The sequence below is a fragment of the Sceloporus occidentalis genome, unplaced genomic scaffold (genome assembly GCF_023333645.1).
Source record: "Sceloporus occidentalis isolate IW3139 unplaced genomic scaffold, rSceOcc1.0.p SCAF_24, whole genome shotgun sequence".
Classification (NCBI taxonomy): domain Eukaryota; kingdom Metazoa; phylum Chordata; class Lepidosauria; order Squamata; family Phrynosomatidae; genus Sceloporus; species Sceloporus occidentalis.
In genome coordinates this window covers 12252707-12272476 of record NW_028317004.1, presented here as the reverse complement: position 1 = coordinate 12272476, position 19770 = coordinate 12252707, and the positions used below count along the sequence as shown (strand labels likewise).

General features: G+C 40.5%; 1 protein-coding gene across 1 annotated transcript in view; it reads left to right on the top strand.

Moving 5' to 3' along the window:
- The window catches only part of LOC149300636 (pumilio homolog 3-like), a 34890-nt gene extending 15390 nt beyond the window's left edge, over positions 1-19500 (top strand). Inside the window, exons 11-19 of the mRNA XM_089485124.1 lie at positions 342-420; positions 646-744; positions 8277-8330; positions 8953-9033; positions 15680-15822; positions 17045-17267; positions 17668-17755; positions 18296-18386; positions 19368-19500. Of these exons, the coding sequence (XP_089341250.1) occupies positions 342-420; positions 646-744; positions 8277-8330; positions 8953-9033; positions 15680-15822; positions 17045-17267; positions 17668-17755; positions 18296-18386; positions 19368-19500 (991 nt within the window). The remainder of the gene's footprint in view (positions 1-341; positions 421-645; positions 745-8276; positions 8331-8952; positions 9034-15679; positions 15823-17044; positions 17268-17667; positions 17756-18295; positions 18387-19367) is intronic.
- The last annotated feature ends 270 nt before the right edge of the window (positions 19501-19770 follow it).

Genomic DNA, 19770 nt, shown 5'->3' with positions numbered 1-19770 from the left:
CATTGATAGGTATAAGGATTACATTGTTGTCTTGTAGTCATTTTGTTTAATCTGGCATTGTATGCTAGTGGTATCGAGTTACAGCCAATTTTATTTGTTAAAATATATAGTGAAATCCTTGTTTCCAATCAACACAAGTAGCAGACAGTCGGTCTAAGAAAAATACAGATTACAAAATAAAATCTGGAGGGCAAGTAAAGGACATTTTGTGTAGTCTGGAAAGCATGTTATTATCAGATAATTGATTTGCGTGGAAAAGCAAAAGCTGTAATTGGTATACCGAAATTGTTCAGTGTATTAATTTCCAAAAAAGAATAACTGTCTTTCTTTCTGTCTTTCAGAGAAGCTGTCATTAAACATTCACTGGTGCATAAAGTATTCCTGGACTTTTTTAATCATGCAACTCCAAAAATCAGATCTGTAAGTTAATATTGATGAATTGGCCTTGTAAAATTAAACAATGGTAGATGTTACTCCGCAACTTGCATCAAATTGTGTATTCCAATTCTGAATTTAAGAATGCTGCAATGATCTCGTGTTAGGATCTTTGCAAAATGTTTAAAAAAAATCTACAAAATGTAATCTATAATAATTTTACATTTAAGCGTGATTATTGTATTTAATTTAGATTTGTGTTTGTTTCAGGAAATGATTGAAGCCATCAGAGAGTCTGTGATCTACATGATCCATACGCATGATGGAGCCAGAGTCGGCATGCACTGTGCATGGCACGGCACCGCTAAGGTATAGCTTTTTAAAAAAATAATTATATACCTTTTTTATTTTACTTCAGAAACAAAATATCTAGGAATCATGGATGATTGTTATCACAAGTGTTGCTGCAGCTTTAATTCTGAATTGGATTTTAATTGTGGAAAACCCCCACTTACCATGATCCTTTTTTCTTTGTGCCAAAAATGATGTGTGTACCGCAGTCTTGCCCTTGGGGAGACCAGTCTCTTTGTGATTTATTTCTAAGTTCATTCTGAAAGATTCACTTGAGCAAGAGATGGATCGTAACTCTGGTTTCTTGGCTTATTTGTCTCTCTGCACTTACCCTTTGAACATTTACAGGTCGTTTGGGCATCAGACATTGCTTGAGGAAATTTCTTGTAGCACACAGCCTGTTGATTTGATTAGAAATAAGTGGATCAAATTCCAGTCACCGAAATGTAACCAAAGCTCCAGCTTTTTTTTTCATTTGCAAAATCAATTGTATTTTTTAGCATTATTACTAAAAGCTGACTTTTTTGGCATGTTTTCTGAGATTTTTTTGAAATAGGTTTGCTATCTGCAACATCCGTCTATTTACATAACTTGTGCGGTGTCTGGTAAAACGTCTGTGAATATTTGCTCTTGTGCGCATATACTTACACTGTATGGACAAAAGTATTGGGACATACCTCTTATTATTATTGAATTCAGGTGCTTCAGTCAGACCCATTTCCACAGGTGCTATGTAGTCTGCATTTACAAAAGGGTGGGCGTTCTGGAGAGCTCAGCGAATTCAGTCGTAGTACAGTGATATGATGCCACATTGGAAAGAGTCCGTTTGTGAAATTTCACCCTTGCTAGATATTCCAGTCATCTGTAAGTGCTATTATTGACAAGTGGCAACTTAGGAACAGCAGCAAATCAACCCGTGAAGACCATGTCAGAGTGCTGAGGTGCTTAAAACTTGCCAAGCGTGGAATCTAGTGTTGTAATGCATGCCGCCACTGGACTCTGGAGCTGTGAAAACGCGTTCTGTGGAGTGGCAAAGCGCACTTCTCTGGCAGTCTGATGGGTGACTCTGGGTTTGGCGGATGCCAGGAAAATGTTACCTGCCTGACTACATTGTGCCAACTTTAAAGTTTGGTGAAGGAGAGATAATGGTTATGGGGCTTCAAATGAAGGGAAATCTTAATGCATTAGCATACAGACATTTTGGACAGTGCTATGCTTCAAACCTTATTGGAACAGTTTGAGGATGGCCATTTTTGTCCGACACGTGGTTGAATGAGTTGAACTTGGAAGAACTTGGGAGCGTGGCCTGCAGCCGAACAAGATGGACGCATAAATCTTTTGCTCCACGGACCCACTGCCTTAATTTGTCTTACATTGGCACTAAACCTCGGCAAATGGGGAAACATACCAAACTCACCGCTACTCCGAAGCATCCTCCACCGAAAGACAAGCCAGGACATGCCTCGGTCAAGTCGTTTTTTCATACCTTGCAGGATGCAGATTCCCGTGACTCCATGCAGAAGGCCTCACCACCGGGCAGCCCTGGGAGTCAATTTTCTGACCTGCCGTCTGAATCCGGTCGAGATCCTTTGCATCCTTTATCTAATCCGGACCAGGATAACTGGCGTAGTACACTTAAGGACTTACCAACTAAATCCGACCTCATTTCTATCATCACGGAGGCGTATGCGCCATTAAAAGCTGATCTCTCCGACATCAAGAAGGACCTGCAACACATGGGAGACCATGTCTCCACTCTGGAGTCTGATGCTCTCATTACCTGATCAACGGTTGATGCTATTTCAGGACAACTGCATACGCAAGCTACCACAATTACTCGGCTGATGCAAAAGATTGAGGATCTTGACAATCGCGGCTGTAGGTCTAATTTACGAGTCGGTTTCCAGTTCGGATGTAATACCTGTCATTAGCTCCATCTTTAACCGGCTGCTTCGGCAGCCAGAGGATGCCGAGATCAAATTTGACAGAGCCCACCGAGCGCTGAGGCCTCGACAACCTGACGATCGCCCTCCACGTGATGTTGTGTGCTGCTTTTCGGAGTATGTGGTAAAGGATGCCATACTCGCTGAGTACCGTAGAGCTGGCTCCCTGGAATGGGAAGGCCATCCAATTCAGGTATTTCCTGATTTATCCCCCATAACTTTGCAATATCGCCGCACCTTGCGCCCCCTTACCTCTGCCCTACGTGAGGCCGCTATTCCGTATCAAGGGCTCCGACCGGTTTACAATACGCAGTGCGGTTGATGTCCCTGGAGTGCTTGAACAATTGGGCCTACCGGCTATCGATGTTCCGGACTGGGAACTCAATTATGTTCCTCCGCCTAAATTGGCTGACCCTACTCGTGACTGGTCCTCTAGTTCGTCCATCCTGTTGTTTGGACCTCACCTTACTCGCCGTGCTCACGTCTTCGATCACCCGGCGTTCGCACCGGACAATCAGCTTCTCTGTCTTTACTGGGATCCGGCGTACCCTATCTGCTGCAGCGTGCCCTTTCACACCTACTACGAGGGACTTCATCTAGATCCTCCTCGATACTCGGGGTCCAGGTATCAACGAGATAAATCTGACCTTTATGTTTGGGGTCCCCCTCCCCCTACAATGCACCCCTACACACACACACCCACTCTATACATTCACGCACAACCCGTCTCTCACCGCTGACATTCCTCTAGCCCTTAGTGCCTAGTGATGTGTCTTTCCCTCCCCCCACTCCTGTGGGATGTGTTGGGACTCTGTCACCCTCTCTTACACAACTCTTATGTCCATGTCACGCTTACTGTCCTCATTCAAGTGTTGGGAAGTCCTGCTCCCTTCTTTGCACATTTGTGCCTACACTCCTACACTACACCTCTTATGTTTAATTTTGCCAATGTTAACAAGCTGCGCCGTCAGCTTTCTGTTATAGTATCAAGCAGTGGCTCCTGGAACCTACACGTTTTTGGTTTTTTTTTTTTTCTCTTTTCTTTTCCATTACATATATGGAATCTCTGTTCACAATGGATTTATGTTCACTTGTTTGGCCCCCTGAGCCGACCATCCGGACACCTTGTGTGTCGAGTTTTCGGTATCGTCCATTTCTTGGATTGAATGGCTCTCCCTTTGATGTATCTGCATCCTGCTGGAACCCGCTCAGCGGGAATACAGTGTTCTGTTTTGTTCTTTTCCTGTTGTTTTTAGCCCAGACTGCTGTCTGCAGTCTTTGCGATGCGTGTACTTCGGCTGTCACCTCTGTGTCTTTTCAGGTGTCACTCTCATGCAGCCTAATATAGTTAAATTTGTCACCTTAAACGTACGGGGCCTCAATAAGCCGGAAAGCCGCTCCAGTCTATCTTATTTCCTACAATCCACTAAATCTAAAGTGGCCTTCCTCCAAGAAACTCACTTCAGAGATGGCAAGGAACCGAAATTATGCGCTTACCGCTTCCCCCTCGCCTTTTTCTCAAGCTCCCGTTACACTAAGTCTAGGGGAGTAGCTATTTTACTTCATAAATCTTTGCCATTCCAGCTAGTTGACACCTGGAAGGACTCTGAGGGGAGGTGTGTCTTTATTAAAGGATATATTATATCTCAGTTGGTTACCTTTGCCTGTATATACGCCCCCAATTGAAATCAGACGAGTTTCTTGGTGTCGGTGCTTCGTAAACTTGCCGATTTCCAAGAGGGGATTTCTGTGGTGGGGGGCGACTTCAACATGACGCTTGACCCCAGACTGGACTGTTCTTCTGGACGCTCTCACATCCCGTCTAGCGTCTTGTTTTCATAGTTACTATAAGTCACTCTATGGATTGCCTCCTTCCCCTGGTGCGACCCCTACCTTTAGGGAATCGCTTAAACGGTATTTAAATAATTTCCTTCCAGCCCGCATCTCTAGGGCGGATTCAGCATTGTTGGATGCCCCTATTGACTTGCAGGAAGTGGAAACCGCCATTAAGTCTCTGCCGAATGGAAAGACCCCCGGTCCAGATGGTTTAACGAAAGCCTTGGTCACTTTGTTTAATAAACATGCGGGCGGCGATCATTTTGACCCGTTCACTAACACGGCTCATATAGCCCTTATATTGAAACCCGGTAAAAGTGCGGACCTCTGTGGCAATTATAGACCGATTTCTTTGCTTAATACCGATATCAAACTGCTGGCCAAGATATTGGCGACACGTCTGAAACCCCTCATTCCTAATATAATACATTTGGATCAGGTGGGGTTCGTCCCGGGGCGGGGGGCACGTGATAATACCATTCGGGTGCTTGATGTGATTACTTATGCTAAACGCCACGATACCCCTATGATCTTGGTCTCCACTGATGCGGAGAAAGCCTTTGATAGGGTCTCTTGGCCCTATCTTTTCCAGGCTCTCCAGCATTTGGGTCTTGGACGGATATCCGCCCTCTACTTTAACCCGACCGCTCAAATTCGGGTCAACGGTTCCCTTTCGGAGCCCGTGGTCCTGTCTAATGGTACACGCCAGGGATGCCCCCTCTCTCCCCTCCTTTTCATCATTGCTATGGAACCTCTCGCAAACGCCATACGTGCCAATCCCGACATTAGAGGGGTTAAAGTCTCGGGTGTAGAACATAAATTAGCTCTATTCGCTGATGATATGTTGGGCATGTTGACGGACCCAGTTTCGTCTCTCTCTAGTTTTCTTACTGAGCTGCAGACTTATAAGTTATCCAACTATAAAATACATTTGGAGAAATCCGAAATATTAGGAATACGGATTCCGACCTCTGTCGCATGTACCCTTCGCCAGCGTTTCCCCATCAAATGGTGCGATACTCACTTTAAATTCCTGGGACTGCTGATCCCGGAAGACCTTTTTTCTATTATTTTCCCTTAACTTTCTCCCCCTTTTGGATAGGGTATCCAGGGACCTGCGCCGATGGTCTTTCCTGCATGTATCAGGGTTTGGAAGAGTCTCCGTTATTAAAATGAATATTTTACCGAGGTTTTTATATTTATTCCATATGTTGCCAATTTTCATTCCATGGGCCTATTTCAAACAGTGTCACCGTACTTTTCTGAAGTATATTTGGTCCTCCAGCACGCACCGCCTCGCCTTCGCTCACCTCGTTCGCCCTAAACTCTGTGGGGGGCTGGGGGTTCCTCATTTGGAATTGTATTATCATGCAGCTCATCTGCGTAGGGTGATTGAGTGGACGATCCGCTCCCCCAAACAGTGGGTTTTGCTGGAGGAGGAGATGCTGCCCCATCCTATCCATGCCTTCCCGTGTTTGCCGACTATCGGGCCGCACCACGAACATCAGACACCCCACCATCTCACCAACTGTCCGCATCTTTAAAAAGTAAATTTCTCAGGGGCGCCTTTTAGCCCAGCCTAGCCCCTTATATCCTCTTTCTGATAATCCTGCCTTCCCACCCGGGTACCTCGCTGGCCGAGCGGCTCGTTTTTCGCCCTCCCCTATGGGTACACTGCGTTTCCACCATGCCTATGTGGGCAGCGCTGTGAAACCCATGAAGGAGTTGTTGGGCACTCGCCCGCCGCACGCACAGGACACTTTCTTTTATCTCCAACTTTCACACTTCATTACCTCTCTGCCTCGCCGCTGACTACTGTAGACCTTTGACGGACTTTGAACACTTATGCACCGCCTCTTCTGAACCGGCCCATCTGATGTCAGTGTTATACTCCATGTTACTTGCCTTGGACACCAAGTCCAAACCGTATTTCCTAGCCCTTTGGGAACGAGACCTCCCCCACATCTCGTCTGACGAGGACTGGGATAAAATCATTCAACTAACACACAAGGGTGCATTGGCTAGTAAAATACAAGAGGCCTCCTACAAGCTACTCATTAGGTACCGTGTCCCTCATGACCTACATAGATTTATTTCTGATATACCTGACATTTGCTGGAGGTGTGAGGGGGGACCCGGGCACCTTCCTGCACATCTGGTGGGATTGCCCACTGGTTGTACCGTATTGGAAGGTTGTGGAGTGTGTATTACGAGAGGTGTCTGACCCGGCTCTTATCCTAACCCTGGAGGCAGCTCTCCTGCATCACACCTCCCTCTCAGTCACTTCCTATAAACATTCAGTCTCCTAGCACATCCTGTGTGCCGCCAAGGCTGTCATTCCTCTCTTTTGGAGGAAGAAAGAAACCCCCCCCCTATACAAATATGGCTCAGTAAGGTACAATTTATTTCACACATGGAGGAGTTGGTTTGGACGTCCCGAGGCAAGGAGTTTCAATATAATCGGCGCTGGTTCTGGTGGAAGGATCTCACTTCCTCCCAGAGATTCCCTGAGCTACTTCATTGATTGTATTCCCTCCCGGTCTGCGTCCTCCGTTGCACCCTTTCTGGGTTCTGTCCCTACCTCATGTATGGGCCCTCCTCTGCCTAATAATGACGTACCGCGTACACCTTCACTTTGACAGCTGTTAACACCAATACACGCATCGCTTTTCATCCCTTTATTTTCCCTGTTTTTTTTTCTTTTCCTTGTTATTGTTGTAATACTGGGTTCCTACAGTGTTATGTTTACCCAGCCATGGTTCTCCGGTACTTACGTACGACTTGATTGTTCTCTAGCTGTTTGGGATGCTCATTCTTCCCAATTGGCAATTCCATCAAAGCCTGCGATCCATGAGGGAAGCTTTACTTGTTTATGTTTACTCCCTAGTCTGACGCTTTGGGCTACTCATGCATATGTGACCTTTTCATGGCTACAAGTATGTTACATTTTAAGATATATCATCTTTGCATTGGATTTTTCTTGCCTTATGAATGCTTTGTTTTCCACGGTCTTACTGTATACCTTATATTGACTGTATTCATTATGTACCTCCCTGCAGCAATGTGTTACAATCTGTTGTCTTCTACCATAAATCTGTGCTGAGAACGGACCTCAACACCATCGAACACCTTTGGGATTAAATGTAATGGAGATTGCGAGTTAGCCCTTCTTGTCCAACATCAGTGCCTGACCTCACAAATGCAATGGGCAAAAATCCCCACAGAAATATCTTGTGGAAAGTCGTCCCAAAAGAGTGAAGGCTGCTATAGCTGTAGTTGGGGGACCAACTACATATTAATGTCTATAATATTTAGAATGCAATGTCATAAAAGTCCCTGTTGGTGTAATGGTCAGGTGTTTTCTTTTGTCCATATAGTGTATGCATATAGGAAGCGTAGAAGTTTGGATAATCACAAATGGATTTTCCTCCTTCTTTAAATGTTTCAGGCATATCTGAAAGAAAAATGTTTGTTTTTTAGAGGGTATACCAACTCTGCTTTTAAGTTACACTGTGTCATGTCTTTATGCCATGCAGTTGACACTAAAAAAAAATCTAGTACCCCTGATGGAGTTGTCCAATTGGGAGGTGAATCTCACTTTTGGGGTTTTAATGTTCCCTATACATAACAATATTTACAGTGTTGATGTTGATAATGTCTCATAATGTATGCAATATTTGAACCAGAAAAAAGTAATACTCTGAGATGGAATATCTGGTCTTCATATAAATATCTCTAAATGTACATTACTTACAGAATTTTGTTTTCTAGGACAGGAAGGTTTTTTCAAAAACCATGAAAAGTTTTGTTGAAAAGATTGCCACAGTAAGTGATCATTAAGTATTCTGGTATATTGTTAACCACTCATGATTTTACCTTTCCTCTTGAAATTAGTGGGTTTTTTTTGCTTTCTAATTATCTTTGTGTTAGTTTGGAGTATATTATGCAGTGGCATTTTATAGCATGCCGGAATATTAGAATTTGTTTTTCAGGGTTGCTGGGTTTTTTTTGTTTTTTTTCTTTTTAATATACTTTTAGCTCAATGAGCTGTAAATGTTAAAATTTCGAATGGAGGTCCTAATTGTCAGTCAATATTTACATGGATAGGTTAATAATACAGGCCCTCCCTATTCTTGCAGTAGTCTGATTTCTGAAACTCGTCCTTGGGTCTTCCAGTGACCCACATGGCTAACACAAACTAACTTGTGGTTGGCTCTTACTTATGTCTCGTTCACTTCACTACACTCAGTTTTAAATGGTTCTAACATTTTTCTTTTTCCTGTCATGCTAAGAAAATTAGTATTAGAAAAGGTATTTTGCAAGCAAGATTTCGTTGTGAAAGAAGTGCTCACATATTTAGCTAAAATGACACTTGGGATAAAATAGGGGTTTTTTTTTTTTTAATACACCCACTTAACCCTGATCTCTGCTGTTTTTATTTTTTTAGGGGGAGTTTTCACATTTGGTCCTGCTCGCAATGTTTGACTCCATTGATGACACCAAACTTGTTAAGCAAATCATCATTTCTGTAAGTGTTCTGTTCCAAATTTCTCTGTAAATGAGTTAGAAAGTGTTAAATGTTCAGTTAGGTGGTGGTGTAGTGGCTTTTTATGCTTTTTTCTTTAATATAAATTAACTCTTTTACCTGCAACAAAGTTTAACCTTTTCAGTACCAAGGATTTTTCGGACATAATTTCCAGAGCTTATTGCCATTTTTATCATATGTTGGGTTCAACGGTTATTCCCATTTTCCGTGTTTGATGTACCAACACAAATTAGACTTTTTTTTTTTTTTGCAGGACAAGTAGGACTTTCATTTGAAACCATAGAAACACAAAAGAACTAATTATTAGTGCCTTCTAAAGAGCGGGTGCCACCTCTGAACAGTCGCTCACTTTATTACAGTAACACCCCACATGTATAGTTCCTATGTTGTAGAGGCTTACATGTATCCCTTTTATAGTCTATTTTTCTAATACTAGTGGCTTAAGGGTTCTTCAATTTTTTTTCTATTAATAGTAGGGGTAAATGGTGTTGGCATGTTATAATTTTGTTTTTTTCCCCCCTATTTTTCTTAGTCCACACACAATGTGTGTGATCAGCCAGTAGGGGGCACAATCAGATACCAGCAGGTTATTTACAGGCACTCATGGGCATGTCTAAAACCAATCCCTCTCCTATTATAAGCTGTACAAAGTTTCCAATGCACGTGTATTGGATACTTTGCGCTTTGAGTTCAGAACAGAATTGTTTTTAGACTTGTTTCTATATTCTAACAAATATATTCTGTGTATCATTCATGACTGATGTGAATACACATCATTATTGTACACTAACGACGTCTCCATAACAAACAGTAACCCGAACGGAAAACACCCATGGCATTAAGTGTTTGACGGCAGTGGTAGCATGTAAGCTTTGTATTCATTTATACGCTGTCAAATCAGATTTTATTATTTTTATATATTCATACTAATAGATAAGTTGTCCAGTTAATGTCTGTGTGTAGGGGGCTCTGTGGAGCCTATTCAATACTTTGAAAATAAGACTATGCGAATTACCGGAGGTTTCACTTGAGTAAAACTCCCTCTCCCTTTCACAGCTTGTGCCTTATTGATGTAGCAATCTCTAAACTATAAGGTTTGACTATACTGAATGCCGATTATTAGTAAAATAATATATACAGAATGTGTAATGTAAGGATGAATGGATAAAGCATTCCGTTGATCTTTATCATGAAACAGATTGACTATATATTTTATAGTGACTTAACTGTAGTTGTAAGTGGGTGAACAGTTCTGAAAAGCTGAGAAAGTGTAAAAGTAATTAAAAGCAATTTAATTTCCCGTGCAAGTCTGGGAACCTGCATTTTTAAAAAGGTCATTATGAAGCTTGAAAGTCTAGAGGCATGGTACAAATTTAATAAGAGGAATTGGACACTTTAGTTATGAAGAAAGGCTAGAGAAGCTAAATTTGTTTACGTTAGACAAAAGGCGTCTTAGAAGGAATATGATATTGCAATTCCAATACATACGGGGACGATTCCAAACGATCACATGTTCATTAATGGGACTTTGGAAAGTACATTCATACTCTAAGAAACGCATTTTCACTTAAAGCAGTAAGAACAACAGAGGTTGTAGATTTCACTACCCACCGAGGTTAGGCTTGACAAAGAATACTGCACAATGTTATGATTGGTTACAAGGACAGGATTACTTATAGCTTGTTGAGCCAATGAGAAATCAGATTCCCATGTGGGTTTTTTGCCTTCTGTATCAGCCGCTATGTTGAACATTACACACTTGGGTTGTTTTTCCCCCAACCTAAGTAACAGTTACTATTTTACTATGTATGTTAGGAAGCTCTTGTACTCCTAGCAGAAAACATTGGTTGATGAGTTGCAATACACTTAGTCTTCCTTGAAAGGCATGTGCTATGTCATCTGCATGCATTTGTTTTCTCCAGTTTTGCTCATAGTATGAGCTCGCTGAAACGCAATAATTTGCCCTTGTCCAGTATTGAACCCTTACAGAAAAAAATAAGTCCTATCAGACATGTGAACCATTCTCCCTAGAGTAAATTCCTCAATAAAAGATTTCCACCATCGTAAACTGTAAGCCGGGTAATCGCTACCTTGAAGCTCAGAATTTCATCAAAACAATCTTTCGTTTATCGTTTAAAATACTTGTTTAATGTCTCATACGTCAGAAAATGACTACTTGGCACCCCCCCAGAAGCACAGTTCTTTCGGTTCCTTTTATCCTTTTACCAACTGTTACCAGGAAAGGGATTCCGTAATGAAAACCAAAGATTAAGAGCAGATTAATTTTTAAAAATACTCTGTGGCTCCTACAACCTTTCTGCTTTACGAAAAAGCGTTTGTTTTGGCACGGAGGTCTGGAAAGTTACGTGATTGACCAGATGGCAGCAAAAAAATGAATGAAAAAAGTAGCCTCCGCGCCCGTCAAACGTTGTGTAACAGGCAGATTGTTCACTTTAACCCCTTGACTGCTAACGACGGCATGGTGCCGTCGCTAGCAGTCCCAGTCAGGTGCTAGCACTATCTTACCTTAATGGTGGTCTGTGGACCCACATCACCTCCTACCCCGGCGATCTGCCCCTCACACTGAAGGGCATCACCGGCGCCACCCGATCCGGCCGGTGACGGCGCGCGCAATGACGCGATGACGTCACCGCGCAACTTTATTAACAACTGACAATTGTCAGTTAAAGCGGTATGGGGCATGCTGCTTAGATGCCTGTATCTCAGGCATCTAAGCAGCTACAGACCCCCAACATATACCGTTGGAAAGGTAATCGCCTCACCTTTCTTACGGTATAATGTCTGTGAAAAAAGAATACAAAATATTAAGTAAAAAAAATAAAAATGTACAAAAAAAGTAACAAAAAATATTTGGCGGTCTCTAAAGGCAGATAAATAAAGATCAAAATTCCCTAGAGACCCACAAATTAAATTATCTAAACATAATCTAGTTTAACTTTAAAAAAAAAAAAAAGTTTAAGTATTCTAGCTAAATGAACACTGTGGTAGCCAATGTTACCACAGTGATCATATAGCTATGAAAAGTCACATTCCCTTTTAAAAAATGGCCGATACAAAATTTTAACCCCATGATCCCTTGACCATGGGGTTAAATTTAGCCAATGGTAGAGGAAGGCAATTTTTGAAATCCTGATGAACTGCAAATATTATTAAAATCAGCCATTTAGCCCGTGCGGTACATGAGTAACCATCTCATCCCTGGCGCTCCTTGCATTTTTACTGCAAAACTTATTTTTGCTGTAAAAGTGATTTTTTTTTTCTCCCTTTACCATCATTTTTTGGGGATTGTAAGGGGAAAGAATGGTGTGTGCTTCTGCGAGTGAATGGAGATATGAAAGGCGTGTGAATGGTCAGTAATTAGCGTTGAAGCCTTGACTGCTCACGTAAGAAATTAAATTATGGCACAAAAAGTACACATTTGCAAAAACTACACCCCTTGGCGCATCAAATGAGGGGCTGCATGTGTTTCTAGTACAAACCTGGAGTGCGCAAGACACAAATGAACATGTCGCTATGGTTAGAAAAAACATATTTTCTAGCCAAAACGACATATTCCATCATTATTTGTGCACTCAACTTTTGTCCTAGAAATAAATGTAGCCCCTCATTTGAAGCTCCAAGGGGTGTAGTTTCTTGAAATGTGTACTTTATGTACCCTAATTTAACTTCCCAGATGTCTAGACCACTTTAACTTCAGATATGGCAGATTTGAGAATCTTGTAAAAAAATTGTCTTAACATTTAGAGGTGATGCCTGCAATTAGACAGCTCTAGACAGCTGGAAAGTTAAATTATGGTACATAAAGTATATATTTTCAGAAACTACACCCCTTGGCGCATCAAATGAGGGGCTGCATGTATTAGTAGCACAAGACTGGAGTGCGCAAGACATGAACTTGTCACTTTTAATAATTTTTTTTATTATTATTTTTAGAAGTGTGAAATGCACTTATTTGTTGTGCACGTCAGATTTGTGATACAAATACAAATAAGACCTCATTTGCTGTGGCTGGGGGTGTAGTTTCTAAAAATATATAGTTTTGTTGGCATATTTTAACATCCCAGGCAGCTAGAGCTGTTTAATTGATGGCAGCCATGCATTCAATTTAAAGATGTTTTTTGTGAGTCTAATAAATTTAACTTTTAGCAATAAAATATTAGAAAAACACAGTCTACTGTTCTCAATTTCTGTTTATTTTAGACCGGTTACCTACTACAAATATTTAGCAACACAGGTTTTGATATTAGAGTTTAGAAAAATAAAATTACAAACTAGTTTTTATTGAGTCGGAAGTGAAAAAATACACTCTTTTTCCCATTTTTGGCTTTATTTTGCAAACCTAATGAGACATACACATATAAAAATTGTATATTTGGAATCTGCTGGGTGTGCTGAAAAAACAATATATGGTTTGTATAGTTTATTCCCAAGAAATGTACTTCTAAACGCGTTTAAACGAGAGATGCACCAAAATGCCGAAAACCAGCTTAGCACCCAGGTGGGAAATGGCTTAGCAGCCAAGGGGTTAAACCTTCTTGTAAGTGGCAAGTCACTGAAGGTTAATGTTTGACATTGTTTTCTGTTTGTCTACTTGTATAAAACAACTTTGCCCTTATTGTAACCTCATTTGGTGTGTCTCCACTTAGCTTGATAATGATCGTATTCAAACTCAACACATAGTTTGAAGAGTTGGAGAACTACCCAGCCTTAGACCATTGTGTAGAGAGAGAGAGAGCGTTTCCTTTGTGGTTCCCTCCATATCTTTATCGATTGCCTTTTGCTTGGTGCTTGAATATTATGTATCTGGAAGTCTGTATGATTCAGACTCCAAACAAGTTGGCAAAAGTAATATACACCTGTAAAAAAAAATAAAAAATAAACTAATCCCAAACTAGATTTCATGGTGCATTCACATCTCATTGTAACATTTAATGCTGCAAATATGACATTTAAAATCATTACACTTTAAGTAAAACTTTTTACTTAAGATCAACTTTTTTTTGGGGGGGGGGTTCCTTTCTTTATTACCCAACTTGCCTCAAATTCATATATATAAATGTCTACTGTATAAAAAAAAAAAAGGCCTATGTTACTTTGCCAAATAAACATTATATTTTGCCTGTCCTTAAATCCTTATTTTCATTGTAGAAAATAAAGTGAGTGCTGTGTGTTTGACTTGCTCACGTAATATTTGCTGGATAGATTATGCTGCGAAAGATCTGACTTAGGCTAGGTTTCCACTTGTTTGGTTTTTTTTTTATAAAAACGCCACTTCAGCCACACAGCGTTTTTTTTCAATAGGAAATCGCACAATGCCATATCCACTTGCCGTTTTTCTGTTTGGCGTTTTTTCAGTCCTCTGGCGTTTTTCTGCTTTTTTGGGCTCTGTGGCAGTTTTTCAGAATCGCAGCATGTTGACACTCTGGCGTTTTTTGCAAGGAAATCTTGGCGTTTTTCTCCAATAGAAGTCTATGGGAGAGAAAAAACGCCATGAAAAAGCCATGTGGGTTTTGCCTTGGCGTTTTTTATGGGGTTTTTTTTCCACAGTTTCAATGCAGAGGATGGACCCAGTATCTGTGTGTCCTACGAGAAATAGGCTGGAAACAAACAGTTTCACACAAAACAAAGTTCATATTGAACTTAACACCATTTGGAACAAACATGCCATTACAAACAAACATACGCGACGCATCAACTGGATCCTGCGTGGCAAAAGCAACAGCAAACAATTTGCACCATCATTTGGGGCCAATCTTCCTAGAGGAGCAGACATTCGGAATAAAGCATGCCTTACAAACCACAGAAAAGAAACAAAAGGGTCCGCCGGGACGCGTTTAAGTAGAACTCTACCAAGGAAATGACATCAGGAGGGGGCAGATACTTGCCATTTATCCTAATCCCTTTTAGCTGGGTGAAAATTCCAACGTGTAAAGGCTGGAAAAACTGCCTAAGTTCAAAAAAGCATTTTCCACAGAGGCTGAAACGCCAGAAAAACTCCAGAAACAACGCCAAAACGCAGGTAAATGCAATGGCAGTTTTCTTGGCGTTTTTCGTCAAGAAAAAAATGCAGGACAAAAACCCAAGTGGAAACCTAGCCTTACTGTGACGTGAAGTACAGCAACATATTGTACTTGGATTGCTTTCCAGTTCACTTCTCCTGAAGTCATTAAGTAATTTATGTCCAGTAACTAGTGGAATTCCCCAAAATTTTACTGTGGAATAGGATTACTTCCCTTTAAAGGAAGTTACCATTTGTATTATTTTATTGCCATTAAGAGTGTAAGCTCTTATGGGAAATCTTTATTGTTCTCAAAAGCGCTGTTTACTTTTTGGATTTTGATACAACAATAAAGCATCTGCTTTGTTTTCTGCATTGATCCATACAAAATCAGTAGGGCCATCATGCCTGCCAAGTAGTCTAGGTTTATATTTAATCATAATCGGGAAGTAATACATTGAAATTATTGTTCAGCAGTATTTTTTCTTGTAATTTATTTGCAAGTAACGTGTCCGGATAGGTATTAGCATTCCTGTGTTCCAGCTTTTTGCATTGATGTAATGTTGTGCTGGTTTATTAAACATATTTATACCCTTGACTGTTTTGCAGGAGCTTATCAGCTGTATGTCCAACTTGTTAAACAACAAATATGGAAGGAAGGTAGTGTTGTATTTGTTGAGCTGGAGAAGTCCTGCGCATTTCCTGCCTGAGATCGTCGAGGTGCTCAAACAAGGTGACGAAAACGTGCACAGGTAAATATTGAATGGATGGTTATAAGATAAAGCGAGAAGTGGAAACTATTTAATATCCGTTCTGTTCAGGAATAATTGCTTTTAATTGCAACGTTTTCATAAGCCAGTATGAAGCTGATGTAGACATATGTGCGGTTGATGTTAGCATGTATACGTTTCCTTCCATATTTGTCGTGGCATGTATGTGTTTGCTTTCCTGCCGGTTCATTAATTTTGTGTCCGCTGAATATGCAAGTCCTGTTTGCCTTTAACTTGTTCCACTGAGTGCTGGTTTAATAAGCAGACTGAAAATCAATGTTTCTTCCTGCAACTGATCCTTCACTGCCTTTTTGAAGTTTAGACAGGGATTGTGTGCTCCAAAGATTATACAAGAGATTTGTGTTTAAATTAATCCTATCACCCTTCCCTTGAGGAAGCTGGGTCAAAGAAAAAGTATTCGCAGACTCTACCTACAAGTGATGGCTTTTTTGTAATACGTGCTTTATAAATGTTCCATACCTGCATGGGTAAAGTCTCATCCCCCAATATGTAACATACACGCGCAGCTGAAATAATTGTCCGTGATGCTAATATATAAATTGCTAATCTTTTGCAGAGACCTCAATATATTTACAAAACAAATAATAATGCTAAAAAGTGAATAGGTATACTTTTAAAACAAAGACTTAGTTTTACATTGAGAGATCTTGTGGCTAGTTTATTGTGAAAGATTATACCTTACAAAAAGTGTTGGATGAAGTTGGGCACAACTTGTAGTATAATTGTGTTCATTTCATATTTCACACAGTTTTGCTTGAGCTCTTTCGCCATAACATTGACTAAATACTCACTTTTGTGCCAAATTTCTAAACACAGAAATGTTTGGTTTTCTTTTCTTAATCATGTCATAACTGGAAGGGCATTTTCGTGAAAAAATGCTTCCTTTAGAAAAATCAAACCGTATTTACAACCTTAGAAAAGCTGCTTTTATTAACTTGAGGAAGTTGTTTTAATCAGGGAATACATATAAACATCTGAGCATGGGCTTTCATATTAAAGGGGCTGCCTAATGGCCCAAACAGCCTCGACAAACATGCCACCTGGAATATATTGAAGTACTTAGTGACACTGAGTGACACACGTTTATGGACACATTAATGTGCATATGATGGCTGGAGTGCAGCTGCTCAGCTGGGAGACTTTTTCACATCTCTACCACTTTCTTACCCGTTTCCCTAATCAGCAAGAAGAATAGCTCAGTGAGACAGCGTGAGCTTCTGGATGCCGTTTCTCAACCTCTGCTGAAACACCTGGAGGAGAACATCAGAGACCTGGTATTGCAGAACGCAATGTGTGCTGTGATCACAAGTGCTTTGCTGCATGCAACTGAGGATCCACAGCCCATCATGTCTGCCATAGCTAGTATGGCGGCTGAAAACTTTGTTCCTGGTGGCAAGGACGGAGAGGTAACGTCGACCTGACCTAATGCCAGTAAATAGACTAAACTACTTATTGTGAAGGGCCAGAAGTGGCAGGTTCCCCCAGTACTGAGCTTGCCCTGTATAATGTATAATATTTAAGCAACCTAAAGAATTCTCGTTTCTGATTTAATTATACAATATTCAGTACCAGGCAAACTTCTGGCAGCAGGAGATCACTCTGGTTGGCCCTGTATTGGCCCCTGTAAGTCAGGAAGTTGATATCCCAACTCTCCTGTCAAATCTCCTTTTATCATATAAACTTTGGTATTGTTTGCTAATCTTCATTAATAGGCTGAAATGTTGTCCTTCAGATTTTGTACGTAGTTTAGCGGCTGGTGAACGGTTAAAAACTAGGGCTAACCCTCGCCCCTCTGGTTTATTAAAGCTTCACATTGCGGAACACCCTGCGGGTCACCTGGTGCTGAAGTGGCTGGTAAAGCAAGACAAAGACATGAAAGAAAATGGTAAAGAAGGTGAGTGCCATATAGGAGTACATTATTAAAGGTTCTACTACGTCAAGGGGAAGTTTAATGTTGTCCAGTTATATCCAAATGTACTTTGTGCAAATGTATCTTTACTGTGGTCAGGAACTATAATAAGGGTAAAATGGTGTGTATGGTATTTCAATTGTCAAAGGCTATTTTCTGAAGAATATTTTTCATGTGGGTTGTCTCCTGCCTTCTGCATGTAGCCTTACACACGATTCTTTACATGTATATGTAAGTTCCTTTTGGGGTATTTCTTTTTTTCAGTCTTTAAGTCTTTAAAAATAACGAATCTCTATAAGCTGGGGAAAGCAATATTTTCTGCCCTAGAGAAAACTCTTGCAGGAATAACGTTTTATGTCATATGACTGCTGTAGGCAGCACAGTGCACCCAGTAATTCAGGAGGTTTTGTGCCCAACGTGGCATGGATACAGCTTTTCCTGGAAACTTGTGAGTTTAAATGTTTTACCTGGTTCTCCTAATTGTTCATTCCATAAATCTATTTAATCCATTTTCTTCAATTATAGGCTGTTTCGCTAGGACGTTGGTGGAACATGTAGGAATAAAAAACCTCAGCGATTGGGCGCAAGTGAACAGGGGGGCCATTGTCTTGTGCTGGTAAGGAAGTCATTTGTTTTTGAATGTCCACTGGTCACTATGAACTTGGACGTGTGTTACACAGGTTCAGAACTAAACTTTTTCTTCTCAGCCTATAAAAATAGGCTTTGCTTTCCTGTGTATTTCTAGGGATATTATAAATGATAGTTTCCATGTAATAACTGGTATTGTGACACTGGTATTGTGTAGATCTGTAATCCTTCTGGTTTTCCAAATACATAACCTGTCTTGTATATACTACTGTATAGTCTTGTTGTGTGAGTCTAATTCCCTCTTCCAGTAATGCACTATCCGCCTCTGTGTAATCCTAGTTAAGATAAGGCTAGCTGAGTTTTACAAGGTCATTGACTTTGCAGAGACATGGCTATTAGGTGGTGCGATAGACTGAGTGGTATTTAAGAGTCTCTCAGCTGGGACGTTGTTTTTTGTTTAGTTGAGGTAATCACATACTCTCTCTTCTATTAAGTCATTTGCTGTCTTTATTGACAGTCATTTGCTGTCTGGTAGCAGTACTCTATTATGGTTAGAACAGAAGTAAGTTCTAGTCCAGTTAAAAAACAAAAAAACAAAACAGAGAAATGAGTAATGGCACTCATTTTAGGCTGTTGGGTTGCTCTGTCCTCAATATGCCATCTACAATGTTGGAGGGGTTGCTCAACCATGCATTATAGATACCTTGGCATGTAGATTGATTGACTTAATAATGTTCATTTGATGATATCCATAAGTTTGTTCTTAAACTGGAGGCCAAGGGTCACCAAAATTCTCTAGTTATATATATCTCCATCATATCCCGCGGCTGGAAACTGAATGTACCTAAAGATTTCTAAAACTATTTTTGTTAGTAGGCAAAAAAAAACATTTTTGTTAGTAGGCAGAGCTTACATTTTTAATGATGCGTTCATCTTGACGAGTGATTGCTTCTTATTTTAGCATGTATGTGTTTGTGTATATAAATTTTTTTTTTATTTTTTTTTTTAGCCTTCTTGAGAGCTCAGACGAAGAGATTGCTGCCGAAGTAAAAAATGGACTCAAGGAACTGGTCTCAAAACCTAAAGACAACACGAATACAAAAGCAATTGAAGCTTTAATTAAAATGTTAAATTCTCCCTAGTAACGTTCTTATGTTTGGTTAAATAATTATACATCCAAAAGAAAAACAATTTTTAGTTGTCAGAGGGTTATACAAAACAATGCTTGGAATCCCTCTCTGGCAACCAGAGGGTTATCCTTTCTCTTGGTAGGGAGATGGACTGTATTAATGTTTTATATTTATAAATAAAACTCCTACCAACTTTGCGTTTTGTGTTGTTTAGTTATGGCGCAGTTAATAGGATCAGGAACTGGGATAAGTATTATGTAATCTTAGAGGGTCAGAAGGATT